This window comes from Vombatus ursinus, unplaced genomic scaffold, assembly GCF_900497805.2.
Source record: "Vombatus ursinus unplaced genomic scaffold, bare-nosed wombat genome assembly UNPS02014935.1, whole genome shotgun sequence".
Taxonomy (NCBI): domain Eukaryota; kingdom Metazoa; phylum Chordata; class Mammalia; order Diprotodontia; family Vombatidae; genus Vombatus; species Vombatus ursinus.
In genome coordinates, this window is record NW_020954713.1 from 6,786,949 (window position 1) to 6,814,163 (window position 27,215).

At 40.6% G+C, this 27,215-nt stretch overlaps 1 protein-coding gene across 2 annotated transcripts in view; it reads right to left on the reverse strand.

Moving 5' to 3' along the window:
• The window catches only part of ADGRD1 (adhesion G protein-coupled receptor D1), a 473,701-nt gene that overhangs the window by 427,248 nt on the left and 19,238 nt on the right, over nt 1–27,215 (reverse strand). The window contains exons 4-9 of one of the 2 annotated variants that reach the window (XM_027844233.1): nt 24,794–24,889; nt 21,884–21,997; nt 11,891–12,070; nt 7,140–7,394; nt 2,590–2,642; nt 2,094–2,249 (exon numbers count right to left, since the gene is read on the reverse strand). In XM_027844233.1, the coding sequence (XP_027700034.1) occupies nt 2,094–2,249; nt 2,590–2,642; nt 7,140–7,394; nt 11,891–12,070; nt 21,884–21,997; nt 24,794–24,889 (854 nt within the window). The remainder of the gene's footprint in view (nt 1–2,093; nt 2,250–2,589; nt 2,643–7,139; nt 7,395–11,890; nt 12,071–21,883; nt 21,998–24,793; nt 24,890–27,215) is intronic. The other variant, XM_027844234.1, reaches the window with a different exon arrangement.

Here is a 27,215-nt window from a genome sequence, read left to right on the forward strand (position 1 = left end):
CCTAGAGTTTGCCCAGGATTTTACAGTCAGTTTATGTCAAAGGTGGGACTCAAATCCAGGTCTTTCTGACTACAAGACCAGCTCTATCTATCATATCAAGATGCCTCTTAGTACTGCTAACATGTTCGTGTGTTATATGGACAGTTGGAGAAACGCTTCTTTCACCATCAAGTAGGCAGCAAAGCCTGTTCCCATTCCCAGAATTGTTTCTGACAGTACTTGAGTCAGGATTTCAAACTAGGCTACCTTCTAGATGAAGTCTTTCCTGGTCCCCTTCCCCATATTGTTAATGCTTTCTCCTTCTAGAAGTGACTTTCTATCTAATTCAAGGTCAGCAAGGTGGCCCAGTGCATAGAGTGCTGGGCTTAGAGTCAAGAAGATCTGAGTTCGAATCCACCCCTAGATACTTTCTAGCTCTTAGACTATGGGTAAGACACTTAACCTTTGTTTGCCTCAGTTTCCTTGTCTGTAATATGAGGATCATAAGAGCACCTTCTTCCCAGAGCTGTTGTGAAGATCAAAGGAGATAATAATTGTAAAGAGCTTAGCACAGTGCCTGGCACATCGTAGGTACCATATAAGTTTTAGTTATTATTGTTATTATCATCATCATTATCATTATTTGGATACATGTGTTTTCTGCCCAGTTGAAAGTGAGCTCCTTGCCAGTAAGGGTTGTTTCATTTCTATCTTTGTATGCTGAGCATCTATAGAGTTCTTGGCATATAATAGGCACTTAATAAGTACATGCAGAAGTTTGGCCCCAAAGAAAAGATAGGAAAGGGCTTCTCCCTACTCTTTCTTTTCAGAGACTGGGGATTATGGGTATGGAACACTGTATATAATATCTGACTTTTTTAATGACTTGGTTAGTTTTGATTAACTGGGAATTTTTTTTCTTTTTTTACTTTTTTAAAATAAAGTTGGGCTCTTTTGGAGGGAGAGGGACACATTGGGAAATATAGATGATTCAAAGATGATAGTAGTATTATACACATACACACACATATTCAACAATTCAATTATATATACATACATTTGTTGAACTTATATACCCTAAGTCATTCTGAGCAAGGAGTAAACTGACAAGGTACTCAAGGTAGCCTAGCTGAATAGACTCACAGAGTTATGGGGACCTGCTCTAGGTCTGAGGCTTTTAAAGGGCATTAATTATGAGCCCTCAGTTTCTCAACTGAATCCTCTTTTTGAATTTTACAATTTTTCCCAGCTGCTGAAATGGAGAAAAGTGAGTATGTGCCAAATACAGGAGCCCAGATGGGATTAGGTGACTTTTAAAATCTTCTACTTCAAAGACCACTAATTTCTTTAATGGGACTGTTCACTCCACCAAAGCAGATCAAAGACCCCATATAGCTTAGGAGAAAACCCTCAAGAGTTTCTGTAGCTAAAACCCTTCATCTTCCTCTAGACCAGTGGTACCAAACTCAGTTCTTCCTGACTCCCAATCCAACACTCTTATCTACTGTACCATCAGGCTACCTAAGTCTGATGCAAGCTGATTTTCACACAATAGACACGATCAGTCAACATGCCCAAGTTCAAAGCCTTTCTTGTTTGGCAGCCGGCATTCTGCTGGTATAGCTTCCAAGAACCCAGAGTCTTCTCAACAACCAAATGAGATTCTCAGAGTCACACAGAACCTCAGGGGCCAGTTTGAGAAAACTCTGCCTAAAGCAGAATCTCCATATTTGCAACATTCCTGAGGAGGGAATGGTCAACCAGCCTCTTGCTGGAAGACCTCCAGTGAGGAGGGACTATATACCAAATACATTCCAATTGTTATAAAGTTTTGTTTCACTTTGCTTTGTTAACAGAGGAGAAAACAGAGGGTAAGTGACATCAGACCTAACTCTGCCTCTTCTCAAGTACCAACCAACTTGGTCCTAGCTCCACCCTCTGGGGTCAAACAGAGATCTGATGGACCAGAACCAGAACAGGGATGTGGGTGGAGGTTTAGAACCCTATTTTGTACAAAGCCCACTCTGCTGGGGCAAAAATCCCAAGGCCACACATAGTTTATTTTCAAAGATAGTCAGTTTCAGCATGGTGGGCCCAGGTGGGAGAAGCTTTACCTCAGTGAAATTGAAGGCAGTATCCTTAGACAGAGACTCATTGGGTAAGCTGACCGACATGTTTTGAAGGTAGCTCAACATGGTCCCTTCTCGTTCAGAATTGCTTCTTTGCTCATTCAAGTTGTTGATGATGGGACAATAGACATCAGTGGAGACCTAGAAAAAGGCAAGACAAGACATTATGCATCCCTCCCTCTAAAAATTCTATCCATAGCCTTCTATAGAAATTGGACCCATCCAATTTTGAGACTTGTTCTTCTCATCCCCGTGACCTTTCCCTCCAGTCCCAGACCAAAGGTACTATGAAGACTCTTTTCTCCTCATCCCTCCCTTTGTCTACCAAGAGTAGAACACCAGCCAATGGCTTATAAAGTCCATTAGGACCTTCAAGTATCTTGAGAAGCAGCCTCAGCAAGAGATTTTTTTTTTAGCAAGAAGTTACAGGAGTCAGAATGAAAATGAAATGCTCTAAGAATCCCTCCAGATATTCTCTTACCTTCATGTTGGTTGCAGCAGTGGGAGGTGTGGTAGAAAGAAATACTTGCTTTCCTGGGGGAAAAAATCATTTTTCATTAAATAGAAAGAAAAGGAATAGTCCTCTTTCATTAATTTTTTTCCCTTTCCTTTACCAAAAGTTTCTAATGTCACCTAAGATCATCTAAGCATGACACAGCAGAAAGAGCCCTGCAAGCCCTGAATTCAAATCCAGTTTCAGACACTTACTACCTGTATGACTCTGGGTGAATCATTTAACTTCTATCTGCTCTGGTTTCTTCATAAATAAAACAAGAATAATAATAACCACTACCTCCCAGGGTTATTGTGAGGATTTTTAAAAAAAAAGATATTTGTAAAGAACTTCACAAAACTTAAAGTTTGTTGAGGTTAGAGTAGATCTGAGGGCCCTCTCAGTACTCATATTCTGTCTCTAATATGTATTTCCAGAGTAGGAGACTTCCTGGAAAGATGTATGGCTAATAAAACATTTTTATTAATGGAATTTTCTTAGTTTCCCCCAAGACACAAATTATAACAGATATGTGAATTATATTGTTTAATGTTAATTATTTTGCATAATATATGAATAAATCAGTCATTTGACATATATTTATTGGGCACCACTCAAATACATCAAAATTTAATGTGGAAAGGATAGTGGCCAGTTGTTATCCCTGTCCCAGAAGGAAAGAACCAAAGAAAATGAACTCACATCACAGTAAGAAGGAATTAGGAAAAGATGGCTGGTCAACTCATCTTCTCAGAACCTGCTGCTAAAAAACTGGCAATGACCTAGAATGGATGGGGCACCCTCCTGCCTGGAGGTACAGTGACTTGACAATAATTGTGGTGCAGCCAAAAGATCCCTGAATCTGGAGTCAGAGGATCTGGGTTCGAATCTCAATTCTGTCACTTAGTACCTATGTGATGTTGGGGCCCCAACTTCTATAGACCTCAGTTTCTTCCTTGTAAAATTAGGGAATTAAACCAGATGACCTACAAGTTCTAGATTTATATTCTATGACTTCTTTTTTTATTTTTTTGAGACAATTGGGGTCAAATTACTTGCCCAGGGTCACACAGAGAGTGTCTGAGGTCGGATTTGAACTCAGGTCCTCCTGACTTCAGGCCCTGTGCTCTATCCACTGTGACGCCTAGCTAGCTGCTCCTATCTTCTCTGATTTCTAAATTTCCTTGTAGCCTTAGCAATTTTTGGATTCTCTCCTGTCCAGGGTGGAAGCCTGCTCTGCTTGACTGCAGAGCCATTCAATTAACTGAGAAGATGAAGACGCGAGATTGTGTCTATTTCACTTATGATTTAGGTGTGCCTGTCTCATCTCCAGCAAAAATTTCTCCTTCTCAAACCTCCCCATCCAATGCACTGGCCAAGCTGCAGATTTCACTTGTCATCAGAGGCTGCTGGGGAGGGAAAGGAGAAATGTTTGTTGACCCAGGGAAAATCTGTGAAATGACATCATTACACCTTGCTAGCTCCTACAGCCCCTCATCCCATGATGTCCTGAATACATCCCGAAAGAATGTGCCGACCTCCACCCCAGACCGCTCTGCTAGCTAACAGAGCAAGCATCCACATGCTGGAGGAGAGTAAGGAGTGAACGGAGCCCTTGCTTCCCAAGGGGCATGAGGCAGGCCACAGTTCACATTCCCCCGGAGGGTGAAGACACCCACTGTTCTCCCAGGAGACAGAGCTCCTCCAGAACAAAGCAGTAGAGCCCGGAGAAAGGGCATGAAGAGCAAGTACTTGCTGTGTGTTACACAGCATTCTTGCAGCATTAATCTGAACCAAAGGGATTGATTTATGATAGCCCTGGGCCTGCTGATGTTGTAGAAAGGAGGGTTTGTTATGGTCTCTACAACAACCAGATACAAAAGCAAATTTTTCCAATGTAACTAAAGCATTGAAAATATTAAGAGAGCATAATTTATTGGAGGCTTTTAAGCATGGGAACACAAGAGACAGAGAGCTCGATCTCAAGATGATGTTCTCTGAATCCCAGACAAGCCCATACCGTGGATTTTTCTCCTAATATCTTATTTCCTCAGACTTGTCTTCACTAGGGAACAAGGACCAGGACTCAGTGGACAAAGGCAGCTATGTTTCAATGGGAAAAGGGCTTGGATTTGAAATAGGTGGACACAGTTTCAGATTGACTTTCTGTGTGACTCTGGGTCAATCACTTAACCTCTCTGAGCCTCAGTTTCCTTCTCTGTAAAAGGAGGGCCACTTAAGGGTGACCTCTAAGGTTCCTTCTCCCTTTTAATTCTTATGGGCTCATAACCTGAGTTTGAATCCCGATTCTGACACATACTATGTGACCTCAAATAAATCACTTCCCCTCTCTAAATGTCCATTTCTTCCCTTATAAAATGAGAGAATTGAGCTAGATTACTTTTTATGTATCTTTCCAATTAATAATTTTATGGGACAAAAGGCAGATAAATGAACAGCATAGGGTGATAAAATAAACAAGGGGTAAATCTGGGATCGAAAACACTAATTCCTCATCTTCCAATCTAATATTCCGGTCACTCAACTTGACAGTTTTTCATTCCATCCTCATCCCCATATCTCAGAATCTTTTCTTTCCCTTGAGACTCAACTTAAAGATCACCTTCTAAATGGGGACTTTCCCCCACAACTGCTAGGGCCCTCCTATCTTCAACTACCTTAGACTCATTCTGCATATACTTAGATCTATACATGCTGTCTCCCCCAAAAGAATGTAAGCTCCTTGAGGGGAGGCACTATTTCATCTTTGTCTTCCTATCTCCAGCATCCAGCACAGTGCCTGGCACATAGGAGGTGCTTAACAAATTCTTGTCAATTGATTTATGTCAGTAAGTCAATGAACAAACAATTATGAAGTGCTTTTCTCAACACCTCGAAAAGGATCTTAAATATAGTTGGCACTAAGTAAACATCTCCATGCTCCTCAATATTGTTGTTGTTGAGTTATTTTAGTTGTTTCTTACTCTTTGTGACCCCATTTGGTGATTTCTTCACAAAGGTACTAAAGTGGTTTGCCATTTCCTTCTTCAGTTCATTTTACAAAGGAGGAAACTGAGGCAAACTAGGTTAAATGATTTGACCAGAGTCACACAGCTACTAAGTATCTGAGGCCATATTTGAACTCAGGGATGAGTCTTCCTGATTCCAGGCCTGGTGCTCTATGCATTATGGCGCCACCCAGCTGCCCATGTCACCATAGCCAACTACAATCCATAAGAGGTAGTTTAGCAAGGTGGGAAGAGTCACAGATTTGGAGGCATTGAATGCAGATTTGAATCCCAGTTCTGCCAATTACCACGTGAGTGAGTGACTTTGGGCAAGTCACTTAAACTTTCTGGGCCTTGGTTTTCTCATCCATGAGATTAGGGTGTTGGAACAGAAGCCCTAATATCTCTTCCTCCTTGAAATCTATGATCCTATAAGGCCAGGATTGTGATATTATTTCATTTTTCCAACCTGAAGCCCAATTCCATTTAATTCCACAAGCATTTATTAACATAATACATATATTTTGAATCTGAAACTGAACCAACGATTTCATTGACACGGAGAGCTCCAAGAGGAGGAAACCTCCACTGATGCAGATTGGCACGTTTTCTGCAACTTATAGACTTGGAAAACTGCCTAGGGCAATGAAAGGCCAGAGTCAAATAGGCAGTACATGTCAGAAGCAGGATTCGAATGCAGGTTTTCCTGGTTCTAAGGTAATGCTAATGGCCTCCCTCTAGAACCACCTCCAATTTAACCTATACATTGTACATAATGGTTTTCATGTTGTCTCCCCTATGAGCTCCTGGAGAGCTTACCCTGTCTTTTGCCTTTCCTTGTATCCCCAGCACTTAGCTCTATGTGCCTGGCACTGAGTAGGTGCCTAATAAATGCTTGTTCACTTGACTATGCTATTCCAACCATATTGAATGCACAGTGTTTTGTACATAGCAGACATTTGTTTAACAAAAGTTTGAGAAACTAAAGATCCAATCAGTTTAGGACCATAGATTTAGAACAGGAAGGGATCTAAGACTTAAGAGCTCATCTAGTCCAACCCCTTGATTTTACAGATGAGGAAATGGAGACCCAGAAAACAGAGCCACAGTTACATGAGCATAGGGGGCAGAGATGGAATTGTGAGCATTCTTTCTGCCATAACACACTGCTTCCCAGAAACGAGAAAACCATCTAATCCAGGAGCTGGAGGAATGGACTAGAAGTTCTGATCATCAGCGTGGAAACATAAATTATATTGCGGTTCAAGCAAATTGTTAATCTCTTTATCTTAGGGAACAGGTGTTCTAGGAAAGGACTACATTTATTAAAGTACGTTTTAACCCCTACAGCACTGAATCAGACCGATGTGGGAGGAGGAAGCACTAGTTTTTTTTTTTTGTTTGTTTTTTGTTTTTTTGGGTGGTGATGGTGGTAGTGGTGGTTTTTGAAGGGAGGCATGTTAAAAGGGATTCTATAAGAAACAATTGCTTCAAAAAGTAGCCCCCAATCTGGCTCACACTCTCACTGACCAATGGCAGCTGTAAAATACATCCTGATTTCACTGGGTGTCAGGGCTCGCTCCCAGATAATGAACTCATCGAAAGCACCATTCTCATAGTTCTTAGGTTGGTCTCTGTCAGAGCAGATCACCAGGTTGACGTTGGGCTCCCCATAGGTATGAGATACTTTTCCACTTGGGTCTGTTGTGTTCAGGGTCCCATTGACATAGACTTTCAGGCCTTCCTTGGATTTCCATGTAAATAGGACATGAGTCCAATAGGGACCTAGAGAAAAGCAAAGGTGGTCATGGCATCACAGAATTAGAATCCCCCTCCACCCTATCTTTGACAGATGGGGCCAGCCAGATGTTGCCTGAAGACCTCTAGTAGAAAGGAACCCACCACCTCCCATGGCAGACCATTTTGGACAACTCTCTCCCTTAGGATGACTGTTCTTTCATGGAATCAAAATCTGCCTTTGTACCCTACACCGGTTACCTCCAATTCTGTTCTCTGAGGCCAAGAAGAGTAGGTCATCAGTTACTCAGAACAGGACTCATCTGATTTCCCAGGAAGACTTTGACTTGAATGCTTAGAAAGGACCTCAGAGAGAACGTTTCTCCTCACCGTTTTCTAGAGGCCCACTGATGTCTACAGTAAATGAACTTTGTCTTCTGTGACAACCCTTCAAATACTCAAATATAACTGGATAACCCCTCTAGGTCTCTTCTTCTCCAGTCAGTCCTAAGTTTCTAAGGAATAACTTTAATGCCTATATCTATTTCTAAATCAAGTAAATTTTAACTAACTTTAAAAAGTTTTGATAATTATCCCTGGTGGTGCCATGCTTTTCTCCTTTGCTACTGAGCAAAGGCCAAAAAAAAAAAAAAAATCACAGAATCTCAGACCTGGAAGAAACCTGAGTGATGATCCAGCTCAATCCACACTGTGTCCATTATAACACACCAGGTGAGAGGGCACCCAACCACAGCTTGAAAACCACCAGTGAGGGGGAACTCACTACCTCCTAAAGCAATCCATTTCACTTTGGGACAGATCTTACTATTAGGAAGATTCTCCTGACCTCAAACCTCAGTTTACCTCTTTGTAACTTCTGCCCTCTGAGGTCAAACAAAACAAATCTAATATTTCTTCCACTTCAAGTACTTGAAAACATGCATCATGCCACTCCAATTCCACCACCTTCCTACCTGATCTTCTCTGCTCCAGGCTTAACACTCCCAGCACTTTCAATTATATGCCACACACTTAAGCCCCTTTACCATCCTGGTTGCCTTCTAGCTAATCCATGATCTCCTTAAGTAGTTGTGCCCACAAATGGAAGTAATATCTTAGACATGGTCTGACCAGGGGAGGGTACAGTGGGATCATCACCTCTTTATTCCTAGAAGGTCTGCCTATTAAATTTGGAATGAAAAGCATGTAATTAAATGCTTACTGTATTCAAGACACTGTGCTGAGTGCCAGGAGTAAAAATCATACCCCCAACTCATACTCTCCAGGCAATAAAAGCCCATAAAAAGCCCATCACGCTAACGGAGAGTTATGTAAGACCAATTTCTACCCTCTATTCCCCACCATTCCCAATAAACATTTGTAGACTCTCTCCTCTCTCGGGAAGACTGAGTTCACCAATAAGAAGAATGAGCCTTGGATTTCTGGGGTCACTTCTCCCCCAGCTAGGACCTCCACACATTTGCCAAACATTAATGTGAGGATATCATAATGGCCTCACTGCTGGGGAGAACACAACGGCTCTGGAACAGCAGATCGCCATCTGTCAGCCTGCCAGTAATTTTAAATTGCAAAGCAATTACATCAGGTGTTCTGGCTAAGTATTATGCAACTTTCTAGTCATTTTTGAGCCTCTGAAGAACATTTGACCCTTAAGTAGGTCCAAGGTATAATTGCCCCCTCATTTGGAGGTGGGAAAAATAATAACCTATTTGGCATACAAACAAGAGTTTATACCACCAGGTACCAGCTTTCTCCACGCCTCGTATGCCTCCATGCTGGAAAATAATTTGAGTTTAACAAGCAAACACCAATCAGCGCAACGAAATGTAAGTTCACATCTTAACGGAATCTTGGCTTCCATAGTTACATATACAAATGGAGTTGGAATAAATGAGTTGTTTTAAAAGTATCTGTAGGGGGAGAAATGTTTTCATAATTTCTGTCAGATTTCTTTTTTTTAAATGAAGCTTTTCATCACCATGCTTTATAACTGCATCAGGGCTGTAATTTGTATTTTCAGCACGTGGGGCAAACTTTTTAAAATGGTAAGGGGTCGGGAAGATTGGCGAGCAATACTACAAATTCCCTCCAAGCAACTTTTCAAGACAAATTCAACAGGCAGGTGGGGAAACAGAATATCATCTCCCATAGGTGAGGATCTGCTGATATAGGAAGGCAACTTGGGGCTGGGGATGGGTTGCAGCAGCTAATGGGAGGGTGGACTTTGAGGGGAAGAAATGAAAAGAAAGTATACTCCCCATGCCAGGCCGTCTGGTAACTTCCTATTTTCATTCATTATTCTTGCCAGCTAGATGTGAGGCTCCATTGTTTCTATGCTGCTAGAAGAGTTTAAAAACTATCAAAGAGCCCTCTTCATCTAGTGCCCTGAGGCAAAGCCCTGGCTGCCCTGTCCTAAGAACACATAGGATGTTCATGGCACTTATTTTAAATTTTAAATCTCCTAATATGGAAATATAGTTGGCATGATGTCACACGTATAATTGATATCACATTGATTACCCTCTCATTGGATGAGGGAGGGGCTGAAGGGAGGAAGAGAATTTGGAACTCAAATTTAAAAAAAAACGAATGTTATAAATAAATATAATTTTTTTAAATTCTTAAATCTCCTATCTGACCCCAACTCACATTCTCCAAGCTATAGAAGCCCAGCCAATGGGGAGTTATGGAAGGTTGGTCTCATTGCTCATCACATAAATTAAGAAAAGAAAACTCTTGAAATAGGGCAAAAGTGTCTGCAGACCCTCAGGGCATAACTAGTCCTCCAGAAGAGAGGAAACCCTCCCAGTTACCAGCCACCTTCACAGCTCTGACCAAGGTCTCTTCCAGCTTGAGATTCTATGTTTTCCCAAGTTTATCCAAGAGTCTGGATCATTGGGCCACTGGGACCACGGCATCACAGCTCAACCTAGTTTATAAGCAAATGCTTGAAATGTAATCCCTCCTCTAAGAATCCTTGTCTTTTTTCAAGGCGCCACCTCCTCCATGGAGCCTTCTTGGTCCATTGCTACACTGGAGCACAGTGTCCAGGGGGACGGCAGAATGTTTCCTACCCTCCCCTCTTGCTGCGCCCCCCCACTACCACCATTTCTTGTAGCCTAGGATTGCATGTGACTCCCAGGGCACAGCTCCACGGGCTATTCCAGGAAGAAAACACAAAGACTAGGAAAGCCACTGGAATGGTAAACATTTAATTGTCCACAGAGCTACGGCCAAATGACTCACCCCTAATGACATCAACCTACAAAAACTGGAGCAACAGAACCAGCCAAAGAGAGAAATGAGAAAAGGATTGATTTGGCTATGTTGTTTTGAGTGAGTAAATCATACGGGATAAATGATAAAAAATCAATGACCAACTTCAAAATTATAATGAAATTATGAATAAGTATGTAACTCCTTTACCTAAGAAGCTTCAATAGCTCCATGGTGTCTAGGATAAAACATATCACAACATAGTTCCAACTTATCTTTCTTGATTAATTTCTTATTACTCCCTCTCACACACTCAATATTCCAGCCAAACCGACCTGTTTATTGTTCCTTGGACATAACTTATCACTTCTCATCTCCCTGCCTTTGCATGGCCTGTTTCCCATCCCAGGAATGCTTGAGCTCCTCACCTCCTAAGATCATGGATTTCAAACTGGAAGGACTTGAGAAGTCATCTAATACAACCCCCTACAATTTTATAGATGAGGAAACTGAGGCCACGAAAGGTTAAGTACATTGGCCAAGGGCACACTGTTCATAAATGGTGCCATTAGGACTTGAACTCAGGTCCTTGATTCTAATCCCAATTAGAATCCTTGCCTCCATTTTTCAGAATTTCTAACTCCCATCAAGGCTCAGCTCATTCCAACACCCTACATGATTTTTCCTGATTCCTTCCCTCCCCAGTTGTTAGTATTCTCCCAATTACTTTATATTTTCTTTTTATGTATTTTGCATTTGCTTATTGGTGTACAAGCTGTATCCTCCCCCACCTCTGAGTAGAATATAAATTCCTTGCAGGTGGGAATTGTTTCATCTCTTTGAGATCTCTCCTTTGCAAAAGGCTTCTCAGTTCTAAGGTGACCTACAATCATCTTGTCATGAAACTATGGAAAGAGTTCTGGATTTCAGGTCAAAAGACCTGGGGTCAGATCCCAGCTGTGCTTATTACTACTTAAGCAACCTTGGGTGAAACATTTCACTTAGCTGGACCTCAGTTTCCAGCACAGAACAGATATTTAATAAGTGCTTGTAGAATCAAATTGAAAACCACACATGATCTGTGGCAAAGGGAGAATACATATTTAAATGGTGAGTTTTATAACCTTCCCTAATGACACCTTAAAAAGCGGTAAGCTTATACCAAATCAAACAACTTGGGGCTTACGGTTATTATCTAAATATGGCAAAATCTGTTCTTTATCATTGAATAGTTTGGGCCCCATCAAGCAGCTGTCTCCCTTCAGAGTCTCCAAGTAGAGGACAATAGAGACAGCTATGAAATTTACCTGGTGGGCTGAAGCTGGCCTCCCACTTCATGGAATTCTCATGGGTGTAAAATTCCACAGAGCCTTTTCCTTCACTGGAGCAGACCTTGAATCCACTGGAAATAACCTGCCCTCCATAGGCTGGAAGGGCTGTCCTGGGCTGCTCTCTCTGGATCTTCCAGAAAAATGAAAACGTGACTCCTGAGAAAGTGGAAGGCATGAGATTCAGTTATCAATGAGAAATAGAAAGTGCCAATATCCAGGCATGGCATACATTTTATTTTATTGTTCATCTGAATGGACTCCTAATTGGTCTTCTTGACTCCAGTCTCTCCCCTTCCTAACAAATCCTCCACAGAACTGCCAAAGTGGCATTCTGAAAACACAGATCCAATTGTTTCTGCATGGAGTAGGGAAAGGGAAGGGAATATGCATCTATATAGCACCTACTATGTTCCAGGCACTGTGCTAAGCAGGCAGGCATTGTTTCATGTTCTTGTTGTATCCCCAGAGACTTAAATGTATTAAGCATTTAATAAATGTTTTTTGAACTAGATTGGAGCAATTGAGTTGAATTGAACTTGAATGAGTGAGGAAAGTCCCTTGCTGCTGAGGTTTTCAGTGAACAAAATCCTTCTTGCCAGAGAGGTGAAGGAGATCTTCCTGACCTCATCTCCACCCACAATTGCAGAATTCCCATACTAGAAGATACTTCAGATCACATTTAGCCCAGACCTTTTGTCTGGCACATATCCCCTCCACAACAACCCTTCTTAGGATTATCTAACATCTTCTTGAAGTCCTCTGGGGAGGAGGAACTCACTATTTCCCAAAATGGACGGCTCCCCTTTAGTATAGCCCTAATTGCAAAGATTTGTTTTTCTTCACCAAGCCTAAAAAGCCTCTTTGCAACATTTAGAGCTGGAAGGGACCTCAGAAGCCTTCTAGTCAAACCCCCTTATTTTACAAATGAGGAAACTGAGGCCCAAAAACATTAAGTGGCTTGCCCAACATTCCATAGGCAACCAAAGAATCATAGGATAATAGGACCAATTCGTTACTTTCGGTTCTGCTCTGGGTTCCTAGGATGTCTCCATTCCAAGAACCAGACATCTCCTTTCAACGTAAAATTTAGCACAATAGAAGTCTATTGGGAGATATGCCCCCAAACTCGTTCCTCATCAAGGTCTCAACTAAATTCTTTTGGGGCTTAATTCTGAACCTAGCCTCAGTTCTCTCAACCATCTCCATCAGAACCCTCTTCCACATGGCATTCTTTCAAATACTTGCAAACTTCTGTCATATCCTCTACCACTACCACCACTAAGTCTTCTCTGTACATGTCAAATGCTTTGCAGACATTGAAAGAGCTATAGGCAAGCCTGGTACAGTACAAAAATTACTAGGCCTGGAGTCAGAAGACCTGAGTTCAGATCCACCTTCAGATCACCCTTACTAGCTGTATGACTTTAGGTAAGTCACTACACTTCTGTCTGCCCCAGTTTGCTCAACTGTGCAATGGGGAATCACAAAAGAACCTACTTCTCTGGGTTGTTATGAGGATCAAAATGAGATAATATCTGTAAAGTGCTTAGCACAATATCTGACACATAGTAGGTGTTATACAAATGCTAACTATTAGTACTGTTATTTTTATTATAGCTGTCCACATATGATCTGGACTCCATTTCCCTCATCATCTTCATAGTCCTCCTCTAGACATATCCACAGATTGTCAAAATACCTCCCAATCCTATACTTTTTGTATTAAAAGATAAACCACTTAGCCAATTAGCCTCCTTAAGTGATAAGAAGGAAACAAAGGCTTTTATTCTTGAAACCAGTCTAGTACAAAAACAATACTTCATCAACTCTAGAACAGATTCTTTAATGAGAGAAAGAACAGTGATCAACCTAGCCTAGCCTAGATCTCCAGTGGCAGTAAGACCAGGAAGAGACAGTCAAATGCTCCCAATTCATTCCTCATCATAGTCTGTTGGGGCCATGTCTACCTCACCATTCTCTGGAACTATACACTGAAAAGTGAAATAAATAGAACTAGTGGTATAATTTTGCTATTGAAAAGAAAAGAAAGAGAGTCCCAATAGGAGTTGTAGAAGTCAGTTTTTCCAAAAGGGCTTCAGCAGCATATAAAATTCTACTTGAGCAAATCAAAATGACATCTTACCACTGCCAAAAGCCTATAGTAAGGCAGGGTGGGAATATCTTCCCCAAGAAAAATAAACAACGTAGAGGTTACAGATGAGTGGGAAGGTCTTTGCCTGAAAAGTCTTAACGCTTGAAGAAGACTTTAGGTGATTCAAGTCTGTTGGGTCCTGATACCAACATGGCGGGAGGCAATTTGGACCAGGTGTCAAAGGAACTGGGTTCAAATTCCAGCTCTGCTTGTGTGTCCTTGGGCAACCTCATTCTCCTCCTCTGTGAAATGGGCAAGTTAGACTATAGATAACCTCTGAGATTCTTTCCAATGCCAAACTGTGAGTTGATGGCTCCAGCTAATACTGCAAGTCAGAGGAAATCAGCCCATTACTCTTAGAAGGAATGTAAGCTCCTTGAGGGCAGGGACTGTTTCATTCTTTTGTTTTGTAACCCTAGTGCCTGGCATATGATTAGTGTTTGATAAATGCTTGTTAAGTGATTGACTGTGGAAGTCACTGAAGCTGGGAAGAAATTGAGTCCTTTCCTTTCCTCCCAGATACTTCCCACCAAAGAAATGAAAATAAATAGAGGCCATTGGATTCATCCTAGGCTTCCTTCCTGTCTATAGAAAGCATGGCATAGTGAATACAGCAATGGACCTGGAATCAGGAGGGGAAGAGGGAGAATGGAAAATGGTCAGGAGAAAGAAGTAGGGTCTGAGGACAGCTAGATAGAGGGATAATATGGCATAATCTGGTCCAGCTCCTTTGTCTTAAAATAAGGAAACGAGGAAGGAATGGGGTGGGTGTGGGGAGAATAATACTTGTTCAAGGTCACATAGCTGACTTGTGTATTGATTCCAGAACTGAACTGGACTCATATTCCAGCAATCATTCAACTGCATCATACATATATTTAAGTCCAAAAGCTTTTTCAACTTTCAAGAGTCTACTATTAAAATTCAAATACCCTTAAAAGGAGTAATGCGAATAACCTTAGGGTTTTATCAACTAACACTATAATGGAAATCATTTTGTTGGGCCCTTTCCAGTTGAGGCAGCTAGCTGTCAGGAGTATAGGCAGCCAGCAAAGGGCAAAGGGGGAAAGGAAATAGATACTGAAATGGAAGATGAGAGGGCAGCAAAAGAAAAAAAAAACCCATACTTTGCATAATTGACATTAGCACCTTTGTCTACACAAACAGGAGAATCAGATTCAACAAATGTCTCCATTAAAGTAAAAAATTCAAGACAAAATATGGTTAATGTAGGTCAGAAAGCAGAGAGTCCACTTTTTTTAAGCAGAAAAACCTATACATTTCCATCTCTGAAAAGGAAGTCCCTGGTTGAACTATATCCAATTTAGTCCTCCTCTGATACCCTATCGTGGTGTGGAATTGGCCATTGTTTCTTGAAGACTAAGCTAATAGACTTCAATTTCTGATAGCTTCATAGGATACAAGATTTAGGACTGAAAGGAACCGGAGGAAAATTAATGTTGGATTGTATTATTTATTATGTGAATCCATCCATTTCCTCAGACTCCAACCTCTGACAGTCCTTTTCTGAAGGTCATTACTCCCACCCCCTCCCCAAGGCATCTGCTCCCTAACTTGGGTGGGCCCCCCCTTACCTCTGCTTCCCTCATAAATAGAAACCACTTTAAGCTAACACCCTTCCCAGGGGTGGTCTTTTCGCCTCCCCCCCCCAACAATGGAGTAACAAGGAAGAGCTGAGAACTCTTAGCCAACCTCCTCATTAAAATGTCCACCAATCAGGGTTGCCTTATGATTGACAGGGGAGGTCCAAATGATATACTGTCAGGCCAATCAGAAGTAAGACATACATTAGTATAGAAGACAGGTGTGGTCTGCTCCATCACCTCAGGAGCTAACTGAATTGTATTTTACCCAAGAGCACCCAATTTATACCTAAGTGTAAGTAAAAATCTATCCAGGGGAGATTTGAGATTGGAAAAAGTGGATTGACCAAGATCAACTTTGGAGTTGAACTCTAAAGCTAGGTGGACAGTCTATTTGAAAGCCCACCTCCATCCATGTTTTTAAAAAACATTTAAGAAGGATCAAAATGATCTCCTTGAGCATCTAATATGCCTTACACCAATAGTGTCAAACTCAAATAGAAATGGAGGCCATTTAATCATTCATCAGGATCCATACCTGCCACATATAGACTTAGAAAATCACATATTAATGTTATCTATGTTCTATTGTATTTGCACTTATTTTGTTAAATATTTCCCAATTACATTAATCTGATTCCTTCATTCAATGCTGTAGATACCTCTTCCTTACACAACACCATTTTGATGAGTTAAGTGTAAATGAACCAGGGACACACAGACTGGATTTCACTTGGAATCCACTGGGGTTTCCAGATGAAGGCTAGCACCACTCAAGGGGAAAATGTTTTTTGAGCTCTCAGTAAAGCAAAACTTTGGGGGAATAAAAAGAGTAAAGGATAATTACCAAAAAAAAAGAAAAGAAAATAAAGAAGAAAGAAATGGTGTCAAGTCTTCCCATTCCAAAAGATAATTCCCTGTCCTTGGATACAAAAGTAGACACCTGGGATTTGGTGGGTTGAGATGGAATAGTGAGAGAATGACTCAACTGCAACCCTGAATTCTCTTTCAGATGTACATAATGTTTCTGTCACAGAGACTGGAAGTTCTCCTAGCTCTTAGGGGAGAAATGTTTTCTAGAGGATATTTTCTCTTACAGCTTTCACTTTTCATAAACAGGGAATAAAACTCATGACTCTTACGTGACAAAAGATTTGAACTGCAGGGACTAATTAAAGAATGTCTTCCTTCACCCTAAACTACCCCAATTCCCAGGTCTTATGCAAAGTTAGTCTATAAAAAAGGGTGGGGAGGGCACAGTAATCCTTAGCGGTCTGAGCTCATGGTAGGGTCATTTCTCTAGCAGTGGGCATGCCTCCACCTAACTAGCAAAAATCAAATACAAAACCATCCTGACTTATGTACCAGTTCATGCCAAAAAGTATTTTTGACTTGGGGTCAGAGGTCTTACTTCCCATCCAGGTTGTATTACTTACTACCTTTATGACCTTGGGCAACTCCCTTCATCAAACAATCAACAAGCATGTATTAAGGGCTAACTACATGCCAGACATTGTGCTAAGTACTGGATACACAAAGAAAAATCAAAAATAGTTCCTGTCCTCAAGGAGCTTACCATCTAATGAGAAAGGGGAAACATTCATTGAGAAAAGTATACAGACTAGACCTATGGTTTTAATTGAGAAAACTAACTTAGGTTAAGGGAGCTCTTTGTAACTTATATTCTTAAGTAGGTGTTGCCTAGAGTATAAGTAGGTAGATAAAAGAAACATCCAGAGTAAATGGGTTCATCTGGACCTCAGTTTCCTTATCTGTAAAATGTAGGGATTAGTCTAGAGAGAGGCTGCTCCCAGAGTGGAAAGGGAGATGACAAATGCCATTTATGAGGGCATCCTGAAGTAATGAGGCCTCTAGATTGTCCAGAGATTTCACCCTTCCCTTTCCTCTTCCACTTTTCTGGGACTGTCTTAACCATGTGTAATTCTCTTTCACAGTGTAAAAACCTCGAGGCATTCAAACTTAGACCTAGTTATTGGCTCCAATCAATTATTTGATAATAAAACAGTTTGTACCTATAAGTAGAAATGTAATGTTTTCATTTTCTGTGGATTTGAACTTCCAAGTGACCCACATAGACTGCTAGCCCAAGATGGGTCACCAGCCTTATATGGCAGCCAAGAAAACGAAGGCAGTATTGGGTTACAGAAAAACAGACAGAGTGTCCAGGACTGGGGAGGTGAACATTCTCTGATCAGAATCTATCCAAATTATTGCATACACATTTTAGGAAGGAAATTGACAAACTAGAATGCCCAGAGAGAGACAACTAGATTGACCAATGGCCTTGGGTTGGTGCCATATGAAGGACAGTTGAAGGAACCCAGTTGAATGTTCCCAGTTCTCTATCAACTGGGAAGGTTGACACCCAGAGAAAAGAGCCAGGGAAAATACAATAGCTATTCTCCAGTAATTAAAGGCTTGTTATAGAAAAGAAGGATCAGACTTTCCCTACTTTTCCTAGAGTTCAGAAATGAGGAAATGATAAGTAGGAATTGCAAAGAGGTGAATTTAGACTTGAGATAAGGAAAAATCTCTTAAGAGTTAGTGCTCTCAGGGGTAGCTAGGTGGTGCAGTGGATAGAGTACCAGTCCTGGAGTCAGGAGGACTAAGTTCAAGTCCAGCCTCAGACACTTACTAGCTGTGTGACCCTGGGGAAGAAGGAGAAGGAGAAGGAGAAGAAGGAGAAGAAGGAGAAGAAGAAGAAGAAGAAGAAGAAGAAGAAGAAGAAGAAGAAGAAGAATTCGTGTCCTCTAAGAGTGGAATGTCTTGTCTAAGAATGTCATGGTTCCCCCTTCACTGGAAGTCTCTAAGCAGAGGCTTCAAATGCCACCTAAGACACTAGCTTTATAGCCTTGCACAAGTCTCTCAACCCCTTTCAGTCCCAATTTCTTCATCCGTAGAAATGAAGACAATAACTGTCACACTGATCTCATTAAGTTGCTGTAAAAATCCAGTGAAAGACTATATACAAAAGTACCTTGCTTTGAAGATCCTTAAGCACTTGTAAATCATTATCTCTCACTGCAACTAGAGGGGATTCTTGCCAGACTAGGACAGCTAGGTGGTGCAGTGGGTAGAGCATCAGATCTGGAATCAGGAAGACCTAAGTTCAAATCTGGTCTCAGACATTTACTAGCTGTGTGACCCTGTGCAAGTCACCTCATTCTGTTGACCTTGGAAAAGGAAATAGCAAACCACTCCAGTATCTTTGCCAAGAAAATCCCAAATGGAGTCACAAAGAGTCAAACACAACTGAAACAACCGAACAGCAACAATACAGGTTAGACTAGATGGCCAACTAAGGTCCCTTCCAATTCTGACATGTTGTGATTATGATTGCATGACCCATAATCCTTCATGTTTCCCTAGGAACAGTGGCTATAGTAGGATCTTTCTTTGCCCAAGAAGGGTCCATTCATTTGATAAAACCCCCAGTTTCAGAGGCCTCTCTGACCTCCCTAAGTTAAAAGTACAGAAAACATTAGTCTGACTCTTTGCAGACGAGGCAGCATTTGTGCTCATGTCTCTAATCTATCCTCTCCGAATTCTCAGCTCTAATGCTCACTATCTATATGACATTGAGTAAGTTTCTTAATGTCTTTGGGTCTCCATTTCCTCCTCTGTAAAGAGGAAAGATGATCTCTTGGATGCCGATGAGTTCAAGATTTATACTCCTTTGATGTTACGACCTTTTTCAGCCTCAGTATCTTCATCTGTAAAATGAAGGTGCCCATGTAAATGATCCCTAAGATGCCCTCCATCTCCAAATCTGTGATCCAATCATCCTCTGACCTCTGATTTGTTTTTAACTTAGAGACACAGACAAGCAAAGCCTGTTTATAATGTTTTTCAAACTCAGGAACAGCTTGAATCAGGCAAGTGTAAACCTGGCCATGTTTTCCAGCCTTCAAAACAGTTTTCCAAAGCTTTTTGGTTTCATCAAAGCCCAAAACATCTTTTCTCAAGTACTTTCCCACTGAATTAGCTTTTGTTTATTTGGATTGAAATGTAATCCATATGTCTCTCTGAATCATTTACAATTAACTAATCACCATGTTGTTTTGATAAAGCCACGTGATCGCCAAAAAGCCTTTGGAGCCTTCATAGAAGGCTTTCTTTAAAATCCTTTTTCCTAGATATAGGAAGTTGTTTCAAGCCAAAGCTAAATAGACAGGAGGAGGGAGCTTGGCTCAAAGGTGGAAGAACAATTCTCCACTGGGTTTTCAATTTGACGTGTCATCTTCCCCTCCTCCCAGAATCTAAGTACCAGAAGCCTTATTTCTTTCCCGAAGAAAAAAGTAATTCTCAATTATTCACTTTGTGGATTATCCATGGGCTGATGCTTTTTGCTTTGTTTTTAATCCCAGCCATACCATGAGCCATCTATGTCCACTATGAATTGAGACATAGGGAGATGCAAACTAACTTTGCTATGTCCTAAGCTCAACACAATTCAGGAAGAGGACCTGCTTTTTAAAGAGAATCAACTCCAAGTTACGTAGTCCAAGGTTAACAAGAGCTCCCTCTCTCTCCTATTCTACTCTCTCTACCTGACCTGTAAGGTCCCTTCCAGGTCTAAATTTATGATCCTGTAACCTCAGAAATCCATTTACATCATTATGCATTCTTTCCTCCTTTGCTTTAGTCTCTGATGAAGTAGCCCTTTTCTCAAGGGTCAGCCTCTCTATTTGTGACATTGATCCCATTCCATTCTCATTCTCTCTCTCTCTCTCTCTCTCTCTCTCTCTCTCTCTCCCTCTCCCTCTCTCTCTCTCTCTCACACACACACACACACATACACACACACACACACACACAAAGCTTTATTCTCTCCCTATTTACTGGTTCCTTCTTTGCCACTTTAAAACACACACATATACATAAATATTTATATGTGTATGTATGTGTATATATGTATATATGCATGTGTGTGTATATACATATATGCATGTGTGTGTGTATGTCTGTATATATATATATGCCCAGGTTGTCTCTCCTGTCCTTAAAAATCCTTCTCTTAATTCTTCCATCCCTTTAAGCTATCATCTTATATATCTCCTCCCTTTTGTAGTCAAATGCCTAGAAAAAGCCATCTATGCTTGTTCCTAAATCCAAAGACTTTTTCTCAGTCATCACCCTTTTTGAAAGCCCCACCAAACATGACATTGCTGACCACTCCCCCTTCCCCCTTCTCCTGGATCCTTACTCAGTGCTCCCCAAAAGTTTACATTACTGCTTTCCACCTCTCTGGCTGCTCCCTCTCAGTCTTCCTTGTCCTGTCTGTTAACTGCGAGCGTCTCCCAAGTGTTGGTCCCAGGCCCTCTTCACTTTATAAACCCATTCACTCAGCATCAGCTACAACAGGGTCAAATGTCATCTCTCTGCAGATGACTCCTAGAATTGTGTGTCCAGTTCCAGTCTTTCTCCTGAGAGCCAGTCCTAAATCACTAACTGGCTAGTAGACATATCTAACCAGATGACCTCTGGGCAATTCAAACTCCAAACCAAATTCATTACTCCCAATCATTCACTCTACATACAAACTGAACTATTTACTGTTTGCTATATGTGACATTCACGTCCCATCTCCAGACCTTTGTTCACCCCATAAATAGAATATTCTCCTTAACCTTTGTCTCTGACCATTCCTAGCTCACTTCAAGGCTCACTTATTTCTTACAAAAGGCTTTTTCTGTTCCCCCCTGGTGATTCATTCTCCCCATTCCCATCTCAGTAGCAGAATAATGGACTCAGAGTCAGGAAGACCTGAGTTCAAATCCTGCCTCAGACACTTACCTGTTATGTGGCTCTGAAAAATCATTTAACCTCTCTCAGCCTCAGTTTCCTCTTCTATAATATGGGGATAACAATAGCACCTATCCCCCAAGGTTATTACAAGGACCAAGTTAACAGAGGTAAAGCACTTTGCAAACCTTAATGCTAGCATTACTTTGCATTTTGTATTGATTTGTGTGTGCATGAATTGTTCTCCTTCCCCCTGCCTTCCACCAGCCCCTACCCAGTAGAATGTAAGCTACTTGATGGCAAGACTTTTATTTCATGCTGTTCCTTGTATCTCCAATATCAACATGGTGCCTGCTTAATAACTGTGTGTTTAATGAATGAAAATTAGAGTTAGAAGGGACCTGAGAATCCCATTTTCCAAACATAAGAACGGATTCCATCACTTACCTTCAGGGTCACACAGGGTTGGGTTACTAATGCAAGAGGCTTTGTAGTACAGCAACATCGCTCCTCTCTCCTTTGGGATGTAAATGCCTTTACTGACTTTCCCTTCTACAATGTCTAGGTAAGGAGAAAATGACAAAATCATCCTTTAATCATCCTGTGAAGTAAAACCTTCTTAGGACATGAGTCAGGTATGTAAATAACTAAAGTGTTTTTGATAGTATTTCTCACTAGTGGTTATTCCCTGAGCTCCCAGTGGAGATTTGAGCCACTGACCTGAGCCTTATCTATGCTTTAATGCTAGAGAAATTACTTTAGGGCCTTCCTTTTCCCACCTCCACACTTTACTTAATTTTACAAGGGTAATATTTAGGTTCAAACTAGAATTTAAAACTATTAATCCTAAGCTCCATCTCCTTCTGGGCTCTAATTAGGAGCCCCAATTCCCAAATTTGGAAATAATCTTTTTTAAAAATAAAATCCACTGGAGGAAGACTTATACAAACCACGACTCAATAAGCCAGCCAACTACTAATCTAAACAGCTTCGTCTTCCTGTTTCATATTTCCTGTTGTCCTTATAAAGTCAATCTAATTCAATTTGACTCCCAGAGCCCATATTAATATAACTGACAATGGAGGCCTGGTGCAAATGATTTATGGAGGAGATAAGAGAAGACTATAAAAATTGAGTGTCATTCAAAGTTTACAGTTTCCTAATTGTCAATACACCTGTACCGTGTGAACTGCTCAACTACATGTCCACTGACCTGGAAGGACCCATTCCTATCATTTGATTATCCCACATGGTGGCCTAGCTGAGCCTCCTACTCCATCATCATCATCATCATCATCACCTGATTCAACTCACCAGTTTTCTCCAGCCAACAGAAGCAGGACAATGATTGACTCTAAAGGCATCTGCTAAGTGATCATCATACATACTCCATTCAACTTATTTTTTTTTCATGGGAGGACTCTTTTTTTTATTTTTCTGAAGGGAGGGGGAAAGGTAGAGAATCGACATAGTACAAAGTAAAGGGGAGACCTAGAGAGTCATTTTCCTAGTCAATCTAGACCGTGTCGACAACCCAACCAGATTATTCTGGATCCCGAAATGCATTGAGATCATAGGATCATAGATTTGAGGTGGATGGGATCTTAGAAGTCCATTGAATCCAAATCGCTTCATTTTATAGATGAAGAAACTGAGGCACAGAGAAAGTCACACAGCTAGTAAATTTCTGAGGCAGGCTTTGAAGTCAGATCTTTCTGAAGCCAAGTACAGTACCCTATCTACTAAGCAACATTGCCTCCTGATCATTTCATGATCTAGTTTAAGAGGGTTCCTTAAGGGAAGGGACTTTTTTTTAAAATATTCATTAATGTTACCAGGATCCAGGAAGAAAATGTTTTAAAGATCTACTTCTGAGAATTTCAACAGGATTCCAGGTCTAGAAGCAAGGAAGGTTTAACATTTGTATGAGGTCAAATTTAGAAAACTTTCCTTTATGGTTATTATTATTATTATTATTACTATTATTGTTGCTGTTAATAATGATGATGATGATAATAATAATAATAATAACCCCTGACATTTATGTAATCCTTTGAGCTTCACAAAGCACTTTACTGATATCTTATTTAGTCCTAACTACGTGAGATGGATTTACAGGAACCTATCACAATAGAGATTTCCAATGAAATAAAAAAGCACAATTTTTAACCCCCAAAATATATGGACTATGGAGAGGACTTGGGCACATTCATATTTACCAAAAAAAAACTGATCTTGTATCTGGTTTTTGCTTTTGTTTCATTTTGTTTTCTTTTCCTTTCATCTGAAAACAAGCCACTTGGGGGGAATCTTGAGACCACCTGTAGGCACCATAACTCTGAAGTAAAGTCAACAAGTGTTTATTATCACCTCTAGGATCAAATATAAAATCCTCTGTTGGGCTTTTAAAGCCCTTCATAACCTGTACTCTCCCCTCAACATTCCAGTCTTCTTATACTTAGCACCTCTCACTGTCCAGTGACTATGGCCTCCTTGCTATACTCCACCTCACAACTACTCTAGGCATTTTCTCTGGCTTCCCCCAGACCTGGAGCCCTCTCTCTCCTTACCTCCACCTCCTGGTTTCTCTGGCTTTCTTCAAGTCTCAGCTAAAATCCCACCTTCTATGAGAAGCCTTTCCTGATCTGCAATAATTCAGGAGTATCTTCTCTCTGCAATCATATCCACTTTGCCCTCTAGATATCATGTTTGTTCATAGCTGCTTACATGTTGAATTTCCCCCACTAGACTGTCAGCACCTTGAAGGCATACTGTCTTTTGCCCCCTCTTTTTTTTGGTAGCCCCAGTACTTAGTATAGTGTCTGGCACACAGTAGGTTCTTAATAAATGCTTGTTGACTTAACTGAAAATAATTTACATCCACCTTGATGTACTACAGCAGGGCTTCTTAACTTACAGTTCACAGATTCCCCCAAGGGTCCTGTGTCTGAGATTTCATGGGGCCTATGAACTTAGATGGGGGAGGGGGAAAAATCAAATCTTTATTTTCACTACCCTGAAACTGAAATTTATCATTTCCTTCAACTGTTTAGAAACATGCTTCTAAGAAGGGGCTCCCAGGTTTCACCAGACTGTCAAAGGGGTCCATGACCAAAAACAAGGGTAAGAACCCCTGTTTTAGTCACCAATAGTTCAAATAATTTTGACCCTAATTTGCGATTTCTCATTCTTACTTTCTGCATTGCTCCTTGTCAGTGTTTACTATTCCCTGGGACATTTACTTCCCTAACGTCCTAGAAGGGGGTAACTGAATTCAAATCAGAAATCAGATTGGCCTTCAAATAAATCGCAGGTCCAAGCTTGACAAATGCAGCACAAAAATATTTAAGTCCTCACCTACGGTTGCAGAGAAGTTAGAGTAGGCAGAGTCATTGGTATATACAAAGGTAGAATTATGGGAGGTAAGCACAGTGAAGTTGTGGTTTCTTAATGCTGGGTGAGACAACAAAAAAAAGGCAGAACAGATGAGTCAAACACAGAATCAAATAGAATCAACCATATCTCTCAACATAGCAAGGAACAAACATGTTGGGGAGTAGTCTTTTCCCTTGAAAAAATGGGGACCATTTTCTTCCCAAATTCCCCCATCCCCACCACTATTTCCATCACCCCCTTTTATTTATTCTTGGGGGAAATGGACAAATAACATTATCAGTAACACCAACAATGTATAATCATCATCAATAACACTATGACAAATCCATTTCTGAAACCAGGCTATCATTGTTCCTGGATTCGTCAGTAACAGCTGGTGTTATGAGAAAGGGGATGCAATTTGTTGGTACTAGCTCCCCTAAGATTAAATAGTTGAGAGGTATGAAACTAAACTCAGCAACACAATGGCTTAAAAAAAAGAATTAGGTAATCATGATGTTATGATGACTTATGGAACAGAAATATGGGATGAAAACATTCACATGATATTATGACAAATGGACAAAACAAGAGACTTCAGCCACAACGAAAAACAGAGCTTTCTGCATGCTTACAGCATGGTTTACAGCTGACTGACATCCTCCCTACAGCAAAACACAGTGATGGATTAGGACCTCTCTGCTTCAAGGACTTGTGAGCAAACTGAAGTATTCTAACACAACAAAATTATGGGAAGAAATGGCCACTTGAAAAATTAGGTTTCTCCCCCCTCCAAAAAAATGCAGAAAAATTGTTTATAACCTAGGCATTATGGCCCTGACACCTACATTATGGATCAATCATGTTAGGTCAAGTTTTACTATGTAATTGATATGTTTGGACAGAGAGGATATAATTTAGCCAGAGAATAAATACAGAATATGGGTAATAAGCCATGTTATAAAGGCACATTGAGGACTCAAAAAAAGTCAAATTTTGCAGGTTGAATTAATAAAGTAAGGGTGGGGTGAGGAGGAAACCATATACCCAAGAATATTTAAATGTCTATTTGAAATATCTTCTGTTACTGTGTGATGGACAAAGGATTGTTTCAATAATGCCTTTCAATTTTATGTGACATTTTCCCTCTGGGCTCCTTAATGAGACCATTTAAAGAAAAATAGAATGTAAGATGGGGAATCATTTACTGTGACCTGAGCTGGACACATACCACAAAGTCCAGGGAGACCTTTTTTATTTCTACAATGCGAAATATTTTGGAGAAATGCCACGGCCAAAGAAATGAAGTCACTTGATGGTTTTTCAAGCAGGACCTTCATTACTGCCTTCTAAGTAGGCAATGTGGAGAAAATCGTCATGGTGAAGTGACCATTATGGTTCAGTCTGCCATATTCTCCATTTAAGTCACTCTTCCAGCTACTAACACTAGGATTAACAGAGCTCCTAGCCTGTAACTCAGCTGCACCTCCTTCTCTACAGGTTCTGGGGAGGAGATTTTAAAATGCTAGCTGAACTGGAAAAGAAGATTCAGAGATTTTAAATGGAACAAAATGGCACACCTGGAGAAAATGGAAGTTTGCTAGTGTAGAAAACTGAGGATTCAGCAATATTGTGCCTCCCCACCTCCAACCAAAAAAAAAAAGCTGGAAAAAAAATCCATTTCACTAGAAATAGATCGAGTCTGTCAGAAAGTCAAGGCAGACAAACAATGCAATCCTAGGTTTACACAGTAGCCCAAATGTTTAATGCATTTATGAGGAAACTGCCAATGAATTTTATTCCAAAAAAAGAATAGCACATCAAAAAAAAATGCTTTCCATTCAAAACTATCCTTATAAAAGAGGAGGGGAAATGAGAGTAATGTTGGGCTTTTTGAAACAGAGTGAGAGTGAATTTTTAATATTTTAAATTAAATTTTAATCCTTTTTTACAACAACTGAATAAAGCTATGACCAATAACTTTGGCAGACTTCATACTTTGGGAGGGATTAGGGTGGGGGGGAGGGAGAAAGGACAGAAATCTTTTATTTCAGGGCTGAAGAAGGGGATTGGTTGGTGGGGAAATAGCTTCCCTGGTTGACAAAGAACACCTGAGAAGGACTTATGGCCAGTTATTTGAGACATCAGTGAACTTAATAATGTGGCCAGTGCTTTGGCAATGCAGTTGTTTAGTCTCCATTTGGGCAGACACCTACAATAAGATACTTCTGCCTAAATAAGGAAATATAAGACAGGGCTTTTCAATGGAGACATCAATGTGAAATCTTGGACAGCTCTTTTTGTGTGTGTGGTTGTAGGCAGAGAATGATTTTAATGAGATTCTGAAGTACTTGAAACTCTTAGTCTTTGGGTCATAAAATGTCTGAAAATGCTATTAAAATGT